This window comes from Phaseolus vulgaris, chromosome 3, assembly GCF_051622355.1.
Source record: "Phaseolus vulgaris cultivar YP4 chromosome 3, ASM5162235v1, whole genome shotgun sequence".
Lineage (NCBI taxonomy): Eukaryota > Viridiplantae > Streptophyta > Magnoliopsida > Fabales > Fabaceae > Phaseolus > Phaseolus vulgaris.
The window spans coordinates 6,011,056-6,029,119 of record NC_143500.1 but is presented as its reverse complement, the minus strand read 5'-3'; the positions used below and the strand labels follow the sequence as shown (position 1 = coordinate 6,029,119).

Below are 18,064 nucleotides of genomic sequence, written 5' to 3'. Positions count from 1 at the left end.
AGTATTAAATTTTCTTACTTATTTGAGTGTATGGAATATTTTTCCCTTATAAGTTTTTCAAAACATAAGCAATATATAGAAGAAGGAAAATGAAGTTACCAAAAATTTTACCGTGTGTGACCTAGGTATAGAAGAACTGTGAAAATCTCTTGCTTAATAACCTTGTCTTCTCCAACTTTTCATCCTTAGAAATCAATCCTCTTGAACCTGTTCATCTTGGGAATTCTCTTCAACACCAACACAGCTCTTGTTTTAATGTTTTTTTCTTTCTTTCCCTCACAAAACTTTCTCTTCATTCTTCATATCCATTTCCTAACCTTGCAGTACAAATCATACAAAAGATAGATTTTCTCTCTTTTTCATTACCACACACTCTCACACACATGTAGTAAATGAAAAGAAGATAAATTTGAAGGCATATATAGTAAGATGAGATATGAAGCATTGATCAATGTGATTGTTGAAGAGGTGAATGATGAGAAATTGCAAGGTTTTGTATCTGATGCCATAATGGGTGAAAAAGGCAGATTCATCATGGTTGCTCTAAAGAGATCATCCATGTTGAGGCTTTGGACACTTAGACTTGCATTTCTGATTATGCTTTGGACCATTGTAGTGCAACTCAGAGGCTTTGGTGACATGCTAACTCCTTCAATGTTCAACACTCATTCTGCCTCCTCTCTACCACATCATAGTACGTATCTTAACCTTCTGCAAATTTCTCATATTCAGAATGTTTGTGGGAAGAATTATAAAGTCTAATAATCACAAGGTTTGTCACTTTTTTTTATCATTCAATAAATAAATAAATAAAATGAATCACTTAAGAGGTGATCTAACTCGTATACACATATTCAAAAGAAAAATCCAATAACCTTGTCAAAACTATCCTAAGATACTGCTTAGAATGTCGTATTTATAATAATTATATTTTTTTTAATATATTCTTTTATGATTTGTTTTTTTTTGTTATTATTTTGTTTGTTTTAGTGTCTCATGTTAAGATTTTTACTATGTGAAGTGATTAACAGAAACTAGAAAATAGGTTTGATGCGGTTTAATGCACAAGAATTTGTAGAATGAAAAGTTCAATGCAAGAGGGATTTTTGTGTCAAAAGACTACAATTTTGTAAAAATTAAAAGAACCATAAATTATATTTTTGGTCTCCCCTTATTTATTCTGATTACATGATTTTGGTTTTCTTATTATTTTTTTCTTCTCATTTTCTTTTAGAAAATTCATAATTGTAACCTAATTTTTAATTTTGCAGACGCTTTTTTTAATATATTTTATTAAATAAATTATTTCTTAGTAATACTTTAAATAAATCCGTTAGATGCAAGATTTAATTTGAAAAAAATAAAAGAAATAAATATATACACAATTTACTAATATAACAAAATTATAAATTTTCAAACTAAAGCCTAAAATGGCGAACAAAGAAAATAGAAAAACGAAAATTTCATACAAAAATTAAAAAATAACTAAAATTGAAGGACATATGTCAAGGAAAAAAAATAAAACATCAGAAAAAAATATAATTAATTATAAGTAAAATAAACTAATTTTAAATATCAAAATAACTAGTTATTATATTAACTAAATTAGAGATATATTTTATAAACTAAAAATATTGATATCTATTATTAATAAAAACTTATAAATAGTTTTTAAACTTATATTTAATTATTTTATAAATTTTTATTAATAATAAAAATTACTTTAGATACTAATAATCTTTTAGTTTCTAAAATAATATATAATTAATTAATATAAAAACAAATTATTTTCTATCTTTAAATTTATTGTTATTTAATAATTTTTTGTATAGTGTTTAAGTACTATATTTCCTTTTCTATACTACATTTATTTTGAAATATTCTAGCTAGATTTGTCTTCTATTATTTTTTTTATTTAGCTTTTCAAGAAGCAACGATTGAATCCCACTTGTAGAGATAAAACTTTTCTCACCATCAAGAAATAAGGTTAAAGTTGTTTTTTGCATTGCATTCACAATTTGGTCTATCAATGAAATCACAATTTTCCTTTTTCCTTCAAAAAAGTAATGTGGCTAATATCATTCACTTGTGATTCTGAACTTTCCTTAAAACTCATAACAATAACATCTTACAATACCAAGTTAACACTCTTTTGGTTTCTTTTCACTCTATAAGTAATCTCATAAAAATAGTAAAATATAATTTGATTTAAGAACATTTTGTTTTACTTTCCATTATCTATATACTCCCCATGGCATAAACCACCAAAACAAATTTGCCATTCTCTTTCTACCCTATCAATGAATTTTCCTTTAAAAAATGCCTCTAATAACCAAAAATCAATGGTGTTATTTAAAACCTTGCCTTGTATATATATGTACGCAAAAACCTAAACTAGCACTTAATCATTCTGCATTTTATCTATCATAGGCATCAACATCACATTAATTTGCACTCATCATGCTTTCTACAAATCAGAGGCTAAGCTCCATTATAATTTCTAGATTTATTTTATGCTTTTTGGATGTAGTGATATTGTATTATTTTAACTTTTTAAGTTCTGATTGGGTTAATTAAGGTTTTTGGATTTATAATTAGAATATTCGGCAAATCTAATTAACATAATTAAAGTTTACGAAATAAGATGATTGTACATTGCTACACCATAAAACCCAATTAAATTTTAATTGGAAAATTCAAACAGTATGATTATTAAGTTTGGAGGATTAAAATCACAGTTAAACCTGAATTTACTTAAATAATAGCTTAGGATTTAGTTTTTTGTGCATTTTTTCTATCATATATATCAACCATGAAGAGATAATTGATTTATAATATGTAGCTGAGGACAATGTTTATTTTATAAGTCGTTGTTGTAAAAATGAGGTGAATTTAAACTCATTTTTAATATCATATTGAAGTTTATTTTAACTACTCATTTTCTATTAAGTCGCTTATCAGACCTTTCACAAATATTTATTTTTATGTTAAATATGGGAAGTTTTTATTTTATCAACAAAAAATAATAAATAAATATAGATCACTTCGAGATAATCCAACTCTTATACAAAAATAAAGAGAAAAATAAGATAAAACTGTACTAGTATGGGCAGAACAGTTAATATCACAACTCGACTCCCACGACCGAGTCAACCGGCTCCCATGCGTCCGTGTGAGCTGATCGACATATCCAATCCATTAACGCTCAAATCAAGGTCAGCACAGCTAAATCACCATTAAGAGTTAAGTAATATGCTTCTAAGTACGATCCACTTCACTAATTCGGCCAAATAAGGTAAGCCCATTAAAATAATATAAATAACACATATTCCAAGAACAAGGTACGTCATTACTTACTGTACACATCCGAGTGTCGAGTGCCCTTTGCTGACTTGAGCGTCGAAGTGCCTTCTGCGAGTACGTCATTCGGTATTCTCTAGGAGACCAACCAACGAAGACCTGAAGGAGCATTAAGAAGACTAAAGGAGTAACCTGGTGCAGATTGACCGACTAAGAGAAGGGAAGAAGATCAATAATTTTCTAGGTATCATCTCCGTAACAAGAACAAAATCCTTACACTTCAACCTAAATCAATCTCCCAACAAAAATTGTTGACTAACCCAAAATTCAAAAAAATCACCTACACAAACTCACCCTTAACAACCGTGAGAGTATACCTAACATATCAAATTCCAAAAAAACATGACATGGATGAAAATTTTAAACATGGACATGATGAAAATATCTTATCGTGTGTTTCGATGCAGGGATATACGAGAATAATGGGTATGTAATGGTTTCTTCAAATGGAGGATTGAATCAAATGCGAGCTGGAGTAAGGTTTTGTGAATGATTGCGTGCAATTCCTCACTTTCCAATATTAATTTGTTTTCTGAATTGTGCAGATATGTGACATGGTTACCATTGCAAGATATTTGAATGTTACACTCATACTTCCTCAACTGGATAATACCTCCTTTTGGAATGATCATAGGTCAGTCGAACCACTTTACAAAATTACAATTTTCTTAACATTTCTTCATATCACAACAAATCTTTTATTCATTTTAAGGTTTCCAACCTTCTGAGATTTAAGAAATTTATATATTACTTATATAAATAAAATGGTTTATATAATTTAATTAATTCTAAATGAAATATATAATTTCTACGCCGTCTTCAATCAATAAAAAGAGAAAGAAAATTAATGTTTTTCATCGCAGAAGAAATTAATAGAAACTCTTTAAGTTTGATGTCGAATGTAAAATTAACCAAAAAAAAAAAGCATATTGAAGCAACTCGATAAATAACTATACATCAGGAATATATATATATATATATATATATATATATATATATATATATATATATATATATATAAATGTTCGAAGTATAAATTGTGTTAGTATAACATTTGCACCAATTAATTGAGTTATTATAGAGTATAAGGAAATAAAAAAATATTAAAAAATATAATTTATTTTTTTTTGAAAATCATTAAATAGAAACTAATTTTAAAGACAAAAAATAATTAGTTGTTGTATTGATTAAATTAGATATTATTTTAAAGAATAAAAAATATTAATATTTAAATTACTTTTTATTATTAATAAATAATTTATAAATTAATATTTAATTAACAATCAAGATTTTAGTTACCAGTTATTTAGAAGTGGATAGTTAAAATCTTAGTAGTTAATTAAATATCAATTTAGAAACTATTTATCAATAATAAAAACAAATTTAAATATCAATAATTTTCTTAACATTTAAAATAATATCTAATTTAGTTAATATAATAACTAATTATTTTTTATTAATATAATTAATTTCTGTTCGATAATTTTCTCGTAGTAACTTACAAGAGGAACAATATTAGTATATTAAAGTTTCATCTAACAAAATATAAATTATATATCAAAATAAAATTTCAGATTTAAGTAAAGAAGAATATCAAGTATATTTATAATAGAGGTAAGTTTCCTTCAAAGTTTTGTTACTTGTTATGGCAGCCAATTCAAAGATATATTTGATGTGGATTATTTCAAGAATTCTTTGAGAGATGAGGTTGTGATACTGAAAGAGCTTCCTTCCCAACAAAAGCACAAGATGGAAAAAGGGTCCCTCTCTTCCATGCCACCCATAAGTTGGTCAAATATGTCATATTACTATCATGTGGTACATAACCTTCTACCATAAACTTACAATGTTAATGTGTCAAATCATGCAAAAATTAACTATTCAATTGTCTGTATCTTAAAAATCACAGATTCTTCCCAGGATAAAAACATATGGGGTAGTACACTTCACTAAATCTGATGCAAGACTTGCAAATAATGGAATTCCTGAAGAAGTTCAAAAGTTTAGGTGCAGGGTTAACTACCATGCTTTGAGATTTGTTCCTCCAATTGAACAATTGGCCAGGAAGATTGTTAAGATTCTTAAGGAGAAAGGACCCTTCTTGTCACTTCATCTTAGATATGAAATGGACATGGTTGCTTTCAGTGGCTGCAATGAAGGATGCAACAAGGAAGAGATTGATGAGTTAACAAAAATGAGGTGAGTAGCATTGTTCATTCAACATGGAAAAGTTATCAGTTCTAATTCTGTGGTTTGATATTTGCACACCACTTTTACTCTTGCACAAAAACAACTTTTGAAGTTTTCTAATCAACCAAGCCATATTTTAATAGAACTTTCTTTTTCTCTCTCACTAGTTTTTCTTCACAGAAAAAGTATCATGGCACTAATCCGTATCTGAGTTACTATCAAATTTAAATTTAAATCTTATAGGATTTTGTCTTTAAAAAATATCTGGATAAGTTAAAAGAGAAAGATATATATAAATTATCCTTTAGTGTAACTTTTTTATATGGAACTATTGGAGGTACCAGAAGAACTCTTTTTTTTCATACTAAAATTAACAATCAAATACAATCTACTCTTTTTTCATGATACTTACATTAATTTTCTTTGTTCATGAGGTGTAAACCAAGTATTGTGAAAAGTACATTTCTAATAATATCTTATACTAAAATCATTGTATAGATATTCTTATCCATGGTGGAAAGAGAAAGAGATAGATTCTGATAAGAAAAGAAGAGATGGTCTTTGTCCTCTGACTCCTGAGGAAACTGCTCTAACACTAAGTGCACTGAACATTGATAGTAATATTCAAGTTTATATTGCTGCTGGGGATACATACAAATCAGAAAAAAGAATGGCAAGTCTCAAAGAAGCCTTCCCAAACATGGTTGGTGAAAAAAACCTTTTCAAAACTCCAATCAACAATTTCTGGCAATTCAAACAAAAGGAACACTGACTTATTATTATCTATTAATCACCTCAACAGGTTAAGAAGGAGACATTATTGGAACCCTCAGAACTTGATCCTTTCAGGAACCATGCAAACCAAATGGCAGCATTGGATTATTGCGTGTCAATAGAGAGTGATATATTTGTACCATCGTACCAAGGCAACATGGCTAAACTGGTTGAGGGCAACAGAAGGTGCATAAATTTGTTACATGAAAAGTGTGTTTAGATTGAAATGGTTAACTTTTTTTGACCATATGTTGATGAATTTTGTACCAACAAAACCGAATCTGATTTCCTTAAACAAGATTTCAGGTTCTAGTACTTAGATGAAAAAATGTGACTAATAGGAGAAAGTCACTGAATATGATGAATCAAGTTTTCTGATATACATTAATTATTATCAATAACATTGTTAACTAAAATTACTGATGAACTCTGTTATGGTTTCAGGTACTTGGGATTCAAGAAGACAATTCTTTTAAACAGAAAACTTTTGGTTAATCTCATAGACCAGTACAAAAATGGGAGCATAAGCTGGAACCAGTTCTCCATGTCAGTGAAGGTAGCTCATGCAGAACGTATAGGGAACCCAACTACAAGATCAGTGGTGCCTGGAAAACCCAAGGAAGAGGACTATTTCTACACAAACCCTCAAGAATGCTTACCACCATTGATGGACCATAATTAACTTAACATCACAAGCTTAATATTTTATGCTCCATTTGGTCATAAAATTGAAGTAGAGTGGAAAAGATTCACTAACACAAGGATCACACTGATTTGTCATTTAATATTGAAAACATAGTGCAGAGTAAGGTGGGGCATATTGTGTAATCATACATGTATAATTAAATTCAATCACTATGGTATAATAATTATTTAACATTTGGCTAAAACAATCAATCATAAAAAAAGTGATGACATTTTGATGAATGAAAGATCATAGTACATTGGTTTGACCCTAGTGATCTAATCATCTTGAGTGTGACAAAGACTGAGAATCTTATAATTTTATAACCGTTATTTATAAAAAGAGAACTTATTTAGTTATTTTGAAAAAAAAAATTATTCAATTATTTATTTTATTAAATAAATAAATAAATTATTTTTTTAAAAGATGAATAGTTGCACTTTTCTTTTAACGAATAATTACTATTATTATAATGACTATTGAAATAAAAATATATTATTAAATTAAAAGAAATATTTAGTAAGGCAACTAAACAATTATTCTCAAGGAAAAACTCTTAAGGCAAGAAAGGAGAAAGGTCTTCTCCCTTTGAAATCCTCCTTTTATATGAGAAAGGCAAAATGGTTTTGGCTCTTCCTTTCCTAAAGTCTTAAGAGCTTCTAAAGTAGATTGTTATGAAAGTGTCTCAACTTTTTTTATCTTTTTACCTCTTAAAATAACCTGTAGATGTGAAACAGGAAATATAGTATAGTAATTAAGGCATGTATGACAGTTCACAGAATATGAAGAAAGTTATGAGAGTATATCCTGGTATATATATGAATAGTACATGTCCTCTCCCAAATAGGATTATATAGTGATACTATATAAATAGTATTTAAAGTATATTTTATTATCATTCAAAGAGTAATTTGAATATGTTTTTAAAAAACTTAATCATTTAGAGTACATGAATTCTTACTATAAGAAACAAAATGTTTCTAATACGTTGCACAAGCTCCCAAATTTGTTAAGAGAAAAATACTGTTTGCACAGACTAGAAAGATTAAGTTCTAAAAAGTGGCTCTAAAAACATATCATAAAAAATACTCTTTTTTTTCTTTTCCAAACACTCTCCAAATGCATTATAAATAAACGTGTGTATATATATCATAAAATTTCCAAACAGATGCTGAATAATACTGAATAGCTATGATATAATATGTATCATACAGCTAAAATAGATGGCATGCCCCACTACAGCAGAAGCTTCAATATCTCCACAAATGGTCGTTTTCAAGTTTTATATGGTTCTAATATAACCATTAAAAAGTCAAACTTATGGGGAAGGATGTACAGTAGCCACAAGGAATATGCTGCGCCAGGAACAAGAAATCTGGATGTAAGTGGATGCTCATGAAAATGCTACATCACTTGTATGTTTTCATTCGTTTTTGTGTTTGATCCGAGTCTTCTCCACTGCCTGCATCTCTAAAATGTGCAATTGTTTGATTATTTGAAGGAGGGTTGTCATGATTCTGCATAACACAAGTAAGAAAGGATCAGCATACACACCAAGGCCTTGAAATTTTGCATATTTTGGACTTTGGAGGATACCACTTAATCAAACTTTCCCCAAATAGATCGTTGAGAAGCATATTATCATAGAACCCACCTAATTTTAGTTTCAAATATCTCTTCATAGCTGAGTTTATATTTGAGTTATAACTTCAATTCAAATGATTACAATGGTCTCTCTACAGATTATGGGTCCATTTAGATTAAAAAAGTAATTCTTATGTCAAATGAAAATAATCTAGTGTTTATGTTTGAGAGAATTTTATAAAAAACAATAAAGTTTGTTTGTTTGTTTGTTTACAGTTGTAAACGGGAGAGGACACTACATGTGACAATACTGATAGTGAAATATTAAAGTTCAGAAACAAGTTTTATCACTACCCTAAGCCACAAGTAAGAATCACAGAATTTCTGCCTAAGTCAATAGTAGAACCAGCCTAAACACATCAAGCATAAGTATTTTCCAATATGAGATCTTCAAACTTATAAAAGTCTCAACTAATTTTAATTATGAATTAAAGATACTAAAACCATAATTTCAATTATTCTGATGTTTGAAATTCAAGAATATACAATTCAGACTTCAATAAAATATTTGTCAAATGAATCCCATAATTTCATCCAAAATATTAATTTTGTAAGACACAATGTTTTCCATATTTCTTTTAAAGTGTCAGGGACAAATTGTGATATTCCTTTCTACAACATTTTCACATACATTAATAGTGCATCAAAATCTTCTTAGACAACTTGCAATAAGAAGATACAACGATTAATAAAGACACGATGTCATTATATACCTTGGGAGAAGAAGTCCCACAGCTTAATCCATTGTTTGCTCGTTTCCCAAGATTAATCTGAACTGAGATGCTTGCTTGTGACAGATCTAAACCGGCACTTTGTAATGCCTGAGTTAGATTATTCAATAACCTGCTTTTCAAATATGGTTTAAAACTTGCGTGTCATGAAAAGATCACAAAGACTTTAATTCTAAACGTTTGAAGAAGCATCTAGAGGATCCAAAATAGTACCACTGGAACTTAACAGGAGTAATGATATTAGAAATTTAGAATTTATAATTAATGACTTCAGCTTGTAGTACTCATACTCAAGACCATTAGAAATCTTTACAACACTGCAAGAAACATCACGGCAACAATGACCATCAACTTTTACAGATGCCAATTTATTTGAGTTCTTATAACCTGAATAACTGTTGTTTTCAGAACAAAAACATTCATGCTTTAAAGACAAGCGAGGGGAAAAGAGAGTAATATGAGCATAGCTGTTCAACATTTTGATGATGCTTATGATAAATATATATACGCAATATAGTGACCAAGCAACTAAATTCAGCACTCATCAAAATGGGCTGAACAAACGCAAATTCGCGAATTACATAGGGGTTACTACTAGTGGTCCTGTAATGTTCCCTTTTCCCTTTTCTATTTTTTCTTTCATGAAAAGCAAAAACCCATATGTTCGGTAATCTCTTAGTCCCCTCAATAATGATAAAGAAAGCCACAGCTCAGATTTTCTCCTCCGTGATCATGCATACGTGAAATAGAGAATAAAATCTAACAAGTTGGGTACATGAAATCAACATGCATATAACCTTGCAATTGTCAAATATGATAACATTATCTAAGTCTGTGCCAAAATGTAATATGGACAAGAATTAGATTATAACTCAAACAATGAATAGCAATTCAAAAATAGAAAATCCAAAAAGAAAAATCAGGTATGAAAGACTTTTAAAACCATAACAATAAGAAAGTTCTTTTCAAAATAAGTGTATCAAACATCTATATCAACAAAACCATACAACTTTACAGAAATAATAATAATAAATGCAGTAACACCAGAAATAAATTTTAAGCAATTACCCACCCTTGGGAGTATACACTAGAGATGCTAATTGTCCCTCCTTCAACTGTTAGTTCATCCTGCTGATTCTGTGGTTCACTAGTTGTTGGGCATTCAGTTGATTGTGCATCAGAAACAGTTCCCTGAAGAGGATGTGCAAGTACACCATCACTTCTGGCAGGAACGGACATGTTTGCATGCATAGGCAAGGGAAGAGGTATTCCCTTGCTCACTAAATCAGGTTGCCTCTCTGCTGTCTTGTTGACAATATCCCTGCTCTGATCAGGATCTATCGTGTTTTGTGTTCCACTAAGCATAGTTGGAGACATACTAACATTGCTTTCATCAAACTTTCCAGGAAAAGGTGATAGAGTACCCAAACCATTCTTTATAGTCGTAGGTTGACCAGCGAAGCTTTGGACACGCCAATGACTATTTCTCTGTATTATTACAGTGAGTAAGCAAGCTTAAAATATACATATATTTGCGTAAACATCTCCATAAACACTTCTAAGAGAAGAAAATGTGAACAAAAAAAAAAGCTTTTGCACACTTATTTACGCGTTAAAAATCTAAAATTGGAGATGCTAATACAAAAGAGCTTCCACAAATCAGTTTATAAAAAATTAGTTCCTTCTTACATTTTTCTCCTAGAAGTACCTATAGAGAAGTTTACCTAAACAAGCCGACATGACTCTATATTATCAGTTATGTACCTAAGTTAATTAGTCATCCAAATAAACTTGATGGCAATGGAGGAACCTCCTATGATAAAGAAAAATATTAGCATCACACTTTCTGACTGTTCTCTTGAACACACATTATTATTGAATGAAATTTATTGTAAACCACAAATTTTCATTGGCCTCACTTCTTATTTAATGAGTCTTCCACCTATTTTTGTAGTTTTAAACAAATTTTAACCAATAATAAAATGTGTTAGAAGGAGTGGGTTAGAAATTGTTTTGCTAGAACTCCTCTATGATAAAGCGCTACTCATAGAATTTGGGTTTGAAACTAACCAAACCCAAAACTTACACACTATGCAAAGAATTTGGGTTGGCCCCCTCACCAATACACACTATTTTGGCTATATTAGTAGACAATACGAGATCTCCAACACATACCTCTCACTTCAGAACATCCTGAGACTGAGGTTTTGCAGGGTCTGTTTAGAAGTGGCTAATTTGATAACAGATGGCTTGAAAGGTTCAACAACAATCATCACATACCATCTTAAAAGTTCGGCTTTGTACCTAACTCATCTCCAAAAAGCTAGCTCATGAGGTGAGAATTTTCCCTCACTAATTTACACTACTTTGGCTATATAAGAAATCAAATAATTGTTATCAATTTGGAAAATAAGGCATAAAAAATAGAAATTCAAACTAAAGTTGAGACAAATATAATGAACAATTACTTAAAAATAAAGATAACATTGATTTCTATTTCACTATATATCCCTATTCGTTAAGTTTCATCAATAATTTTCTTTACATCCTGGTACTCAATTGTCCACATATTTGCCATAATGGTTTTGCTAAACTTCATGTCAGCCCTGTTTACAAGCTAAAAAAGCATTTTGATTGTGTTTTGGCTAACCATTATTAACAATAAGGGATTTACATATAGTTAAAAGCAAAAGATCCTAAAACATTATGGTTTTTCTAATTTACCCATGGCATCAACTTCGAGGGCTCTTGACCCCAACCTTGATATGAACCTTCATACTTTTGTACCTTCTCCTGTAAGTACTGAACATACTCGATCACCTGCAAAGGAAAATAACAAATTGACAGGTTGCATATATTCTCAACCAATTTAAATAATAAAAATTTAATTATTTCTCACTTTACAAAATTTACCTCTAACAAAAATGATGCTGTGTCCCTCTTTTGATCACTATGAGGTATGAGATCCCTCAATATCTGGAATCTGGAGGAAAAGGTTACCAATCATCAAAACTCCAACTGAATGCACTAAAATATAGATTTTCAAGATGTTATTGCTCTTTACAACACATTTAAGAAGCCATTAACATGAATTTCATTTCAAATATGAAGAAACGCCTAAACGATAACATACTCCCAAAATGCTTACAACCAATTCTGCAGCAGGACAAAAGATGAAAATAAACTGAAGCAAAGAAATGACAAGATCTACAGCAATGTAAAACTGCTGACGAACATATCCACCTTTACCTCACCGTCCATCAAATAAAATATTTCTCATATATCTCGGAAACTTTGGTCTTTAACCGAGTCAAATGGCATCATGTGATTCATCTAACCGATCTCACCTAGTGGAATAAGGCTTTGTTATTTTTGTTGTTGTTGTGCATAAGCCAATCAACAATTATTCAATTTTAAACCCTAAATTACCTACGATAATCTATATTTTTGTTCTTGTTTGTTTTCAAGCAACTTACACTAGAACAATCAATGCAGTAGAACACGGACTTATGAATAAGAGTTACACATAAGACATACCTCTCATTTATCTTGCTTCTTCTCCGCTGCTCTGTTACAGAATGCTTCGATCTTATCGCACTAGCCTTATCAATGGCTTTTCCATCTGCCATAACAACCAGAACTCTAATTTCCTTCAAACATGAACTTGAGATCGCAAATGAATCCAATTCTACATTTCATACGCTAAACAAAAGCTTCCCCAACTAATTAAATTCACCAAATTAAAAAACCTCACAAAAAAGAGTTTTTTTTTAGAAGCACGCACACATCAGCAGATTTAACACAATCCACAACATAAAAAAGTACAGAAACCCGAGAACAGCCACAACCTCGAAGGAAACAAAGAACCACCCGACAACTGGATCTAACAAGAGCGTAGGAATGACAGGTAATAATACAAACATGTTTGTCAATGAAAATTAAAAGGGGTACCTTTGTTGGTGTTGGGGGCAGAGGAAGTGCTTTGTTTCTTGGAAGAACCGAAGTCTTCTTCGTCGTACTCATCCTCTTCCTGATTCCCTTTCCCTGCTCTCATTGTTCTAAGAGAAGGGTATCAGTGACCAGTTCTGAATCACGAAAAAAAAGAGAACTTTGGGGTAAACAGGGATACCCAGATGTGGAATTGAGAAAGGGAACGTCGGAGGAGGAGATTCTGCGAAGGGCGTTCGCCGGCGGCGTTGAGGTGGCAGCTGGTTTTTCCGTCGACGGACATGTGTGAGTCAGCAGCAGGTGAGAGAGAAGGAGGGATAGGATGTGGGTGAGCCCATGCGTGTCTCGTGAGCCTTCTTCATTTGACAATAAACCAAACCACCCTCTCCTATTCTCTCATCTCTTCTCATCAAAATTCTCGGAGTCTTTACCTGAATCATCATAATTTCAAAAAAGGTTATAATTTGGTCCATGTTAGGTACTTAGAAGCTATGCAACTATATGTATTATAATTATTATTATTTTACTATAATCTATAACTATATCTATATAAATTCTTTATTTCATGTACACATTTTTACTTTCTAATAATTTTCTAATTTATGTAAAATTATTTTATTTTATTTCACCTTCTAAATAACCGTGAAAACAGAATTATTTCTCCTCTTTAGATTTCATTTGTTTTTTTTTTTATCTTTCAAAAAGGATTATTCTTTCACGTTATATTCTGTTTGTTCTATGACTTTAAATTCCGTTAATTTTAATTTTAATTTCTTAAATAATATTTTGAATTTAAACAAAGTAACATAAAAATAAGTAAATTAGATAAATAAAAATATATTAAAAAGATTAATTTTAAAATTAATATACATGTTGACATATGAAATAATAAAATTTGTCATAACAATTAAATTTTAACTCAATAAAATAAAATAACGTAATAAAAACAGACACACAAACGTATTAGTACCTACGCTTTCACTAATCAATCGTAAATTTAATTAAATTGTGCTTATGTTATGGAAAGCATATCTTCATTTCATTATAAATTGAGATAATAAATATGTTAATTTTGTATAGTAAATTTTACACTTATTAAATTAAAAAATAATATAGTCACACAACACAAATAACAATTTTAAAATTTAAAGTTTAAAAATTAAAATAATGTCATTCATTGTTAAGTTAACTTCGTGGTGTCTTAAAATTATGATATTTTTTAAGTGTATATTCATTTTTTTTATTGTAGCTTTTTGCTTTAAATTCTTTTGTGATAGAACTTACAATGGTGGGATATTTAGTAGTGTAATGAAACGATTTTTATCAAGTATTTTATTTTGTAGTTATTATTAGTTAGAATTTTTTTATTTTTTTTTCTTCTAACTAATTATGTATTTTCCTATCTTCTATATAAGAACTTAGTGTTGTATGCATTCCTAGGTGACGCTAGGTTGATGGTTTTTATACTTGTGTATTTTGTTTTTTTTTATAATATATGAGATTGTGTTTTCATATCTCTATTAGTGTGATTTGATTTTTTTTACAGACTTCTTGATTTTATTTTTTTTTATTTGACATTTATGCACGAACAAACTAATATTTTACAAGAAAAAATGTGTATCATATCCGAGATCTAAACATTAAATGGAAATGATACTTTCAATCTATGGAGAATTAAGATGGGAGATTAGGTGTGTAAGCACCACTATCAAAGAATACATCACATATAGAAAGACAAGTTCTAGAGATGTAAGAAGAAAAGACATAATCCATGTTTTTTTTCTTTATCAAACGATGTTATTTATGATGTTGCTAAAGAGAATACTTTGATACAATTGTGGCTAAAGCTAGAGAAACTCTTAATGAAAAAATTTGTAAGAAGTTGTTGTTGAAGAGACTACTCTTTTGATTGTGGATGAAGGAGGGGATGCCACTAAAAGCTCATATTGGTGAACTCAATTCAGTTTTCATGGAACTTCAAGACATATATGTGAAAGTAGAAAATGAAATGTAGAGATGATATCATCATCCTTTGAAAATTTGGTGAATTCTTTAAAAATGGAGAAGGAATGCATAACACTTAAAAGATGTTAATGTTAAGACAAATGAAATTCATATTATTATACACAAGTCTAAATTCAACGATGTTACCATAAACACAAATGGTTTCTTTATCATAATAAATAATACCATGGTTTCTTTATCATAATAAATAATACCATGGTTTGGTGTGTCTAACAATGTTACTCACGGTAAAAAATATAAGTTTATAAGAATAATTCATAAGAAGTTTAGATGAAGTCCTCGAGAGAATAGTAGTAACACTCAACATGAAGCGTCAAATGTATACAAAGCATATATATAGTATGCAAGAAGAGGATAACACACAATGTACTCAAAAGCTAAAAAAGTGTAAGTAAAAGTCAATTGTACACCACTAAGATGAGGTTAATTGGTGTTTTAAAAGTTTTTATTTCTCTATTAACAATCTCAGAAAACTCTTGTTCAAACAATAAAGTCAGAAGATTAAGTTTATTACAAACAAAATTATTTGCAAAATGCATCTTCCTTTAGTGAGCACAAACTAATAAACACGTAATGTAAGACATTAAAGGAAGAACCATTACTTAGGATTTTTATCCCAGTTCATTTGTCGCAACAAATTAGATTTAATTCTTGATCAATCAGTCATGCTCCACTAGGCAAACTACCATTGTACTGTTGTTCATAAAATCAAAGATACTTAGTTTCTCTAAATTTTACAATATATATCATAATCAATGTTGATTATTAAAGGACACATATTCAATGTATTCAATCTTTTGTATTATTCCATACAAACTAATTTACAATATATTGTGTTCACATTGCTTGAAATCCATTTTCCATCCTTCTTGTGAAATACTCAAATCTATATAAAAGTCAAAGTCTCTCTTGTAAACTACACTTGGATATTGAATAAAAATAATTTTGTGAGAATACTTTAAGTGTCTTAAGGGCATGAGACTCTTACCTTTGGTTTTTATCTAGAAGATCTTCTTCAAGTGACAAATCTCCCTTACATTTATCCTTGAAATTCTTTCTCAAGATGGCGTGTTCTAATCCTTTCCAAGTCTTCATCCATTTTATACTTTCTTTTACAACTTTGTACTTATTTTTGGGTTTTCTCCGTTATGTTGTAAATTTCCATACCAACCATATGGAGAAATATTCTTCAACACTTTAGTAAGTTGAAAAATCCTTCTACCTTCTAAGAAACATATTAGAAGTTCACCATTAGTGATTGGTCATTTGGTGCAACAACCACTAGTGAAATGGAGTTTTTACGAATAATAGGTCATTTATAGGAACTAACTGGATTGACTTAGGTTGTTTTAGTGGTTGGTTCTCCAACATCCAAATAAGTTTCTACTTAATTATTATAAGCAACCATAACTTTACAATTTATGGTATTATGTCCATTTTGCTTACAACTATTGAAAGTCGTTATTGCTCCTACCTCGAATAATCATTCCTTGTTATTCCTAAAAGTCATAATTTAGTATTGTTTCCCCTTTCTCATCTTCTTTGATCTTTCAACACCCCTTTTATACAATGGTGGTAGAAAATCTTCATTATCAATTTCTAGTCACAAAGTTGGATCATTGATGAGACTAATTATGAATTCATAACCCACTAATAAACATCCCTAGAGTAGTACATGTTCATGTAATGTTCTAAATCTCTCTACTAGATATGTCATGTCTACATAGAATTCCACAGAAGTCCTATAAGTATCATTACAAGTTTTCAATTCAAGATTAACCATAAACTTTTTAATGAAGAGTGTATTTGTGACTTCAAATACTAGTCCATTAGACCAATTAATAATTAGTTACCACTTTTGTCATCTTCCCTATTCAATCTTTTAAGGGATTAGGTATTATATTACCTTTACGTATTTTATCGTTTTATCACATTAAACTAAATCTCTTCATTAAATAAGTCTCGATCCATTGTATCATACTAATAATTGTCTTGTTTCTTCATACTAATAGTGTGATGTTAAATGATTTCACTAGGTTGTTCATCAATACATCACATTTGACTTTGAAATTGAATGTATATTTCCACCAATCACTCCTACTCTAGTTATACAACTATTGATAAGCAACAAGATTAACTTCGTTATCTAGTCTCATTTACCCTCTCACGCATATGCATAACTTATCTTTGTTGTTTCATATCAAAACTTTTATTTGATTTTTACCTTTAAATTTTTTATTATATTGTTGTATAAATGTTGAAGACAAAATGTTCATTGTGATCATATATTTGTTCCTTTACGCTCATAAAACCCTTACTAAAAGGCACAAAATATTATCAAAATCAATATAATGTGTCTTACAAACCAATTTTTAATTTATTAGAGAATATATTACATCATATTTTTAGCACAATCAATTATCGATTGCACGAAAAAATTGATATTATATGTCTTCCATTAGTCTCGATAAATTAGTTTGCAAAACACTTATTACACGAGTTTTGATCATAATGATGATAATATTTCTTAATTTTACATTAATTTAAGAATCAATATAAAAATTACGCAACTTATTACACGATAACATCTACATCCAATCTTAAAAAATCAATATAAAAACTATGAAACTTATTATAGTATAACATCTACATCAAATCTATATCAAATCTGAAATCAGTATAAATATTAATAAATAACTAATATTAA

General features: G+C 29.5%; 2 protein-coding genes across 4 annotated transcripts; one reads left to right on the top strand and one right to left on the bottom strand.

Moving 5' to 3' along the window:
- The first annotated feature begins 549 nt into the window (after nucleotides 1-549).
- On the top strand, nucleotides 550-7,152 carry LOC137806332 (rhamnogalacturonan I rhamnosyltransferase 1). Its single transcript, XM_068606376.2, has 8 exons — nucleotides 550-694; nucleotides 3,768-3,835; nucleotides 3,906-3,994; nucleotides 5,013-5,178; nucleotides 5,270-5,559; nucleotides 6,049-6,253; nucleotides 6,353-6,510; nucleotides 6,769-7,152. The coding sequence occupies exons 1-8, from the start codon at nucleotides 559-561 to the stop codon at nucleotides 7,004-7,006; spliced, it is 1,350 nt and encodes a 449-aa protein (XP_068462477.2). The 5' UTR covers nucleotides 550-558; the 3' UTR covers nucleotides 7,007-7,152.
- Nucleotides 7,153-8,265: 1,113 nt separating this feature from the next.
- Nucleotides 8,266-13,792, bottom strand: BIM2 (BES1-interacting Myc-like protein 2). Of its 3 annotated transcripts, XM_068606378.2 has the most exons (8): nucleotides 13,514-13,792; nucleotides 13,336-13,442; nucleotides 12,922-13,006; nucleotides 12,298-12,367; nucleotides 12,109-12,204; nucleotides 10,457-10,872; nucleotides 9,367-9,496; nucleotides 8,266-8,526 (listed from the first exon to the last, which is right to left on the bottom strand). In XM_068606378.2, the coding sequence occupies exons 2-8, from the start codon at nucleotides 13,436-13,438 to the stop codon at nucleotides 8,419-8,421; spliced, it is 1,008 nt and encodes a 335-aa protein (XP_068462479.1). In that variant the 5' UTR covers nucleotides 13,439-13,442; nucleotides 13,514-13,792; the 3' UTR covers nucleotides 8,266-8,418. The 3 variants fall into 3 exon arrangements, with proteins under 3 accessions (XP_068462479.1, XP_068462478.1, XP_090156135.1); XM_068606377.2 differs by having other exon boundaries at nucleotides 13,336-13,792; XM_090300009.1 differs by lacking the exons at nucleotides 12,922-13,006; nucleotides 13,336-13,442; nucleotides 13,514-13,792 and having other exon boundaries at nucleotides 11,560-12,204; nucleotides 12,298-12,352.
- Nucleotides 13,793-18,064: the final 4,272 nt, after the last annotated feature.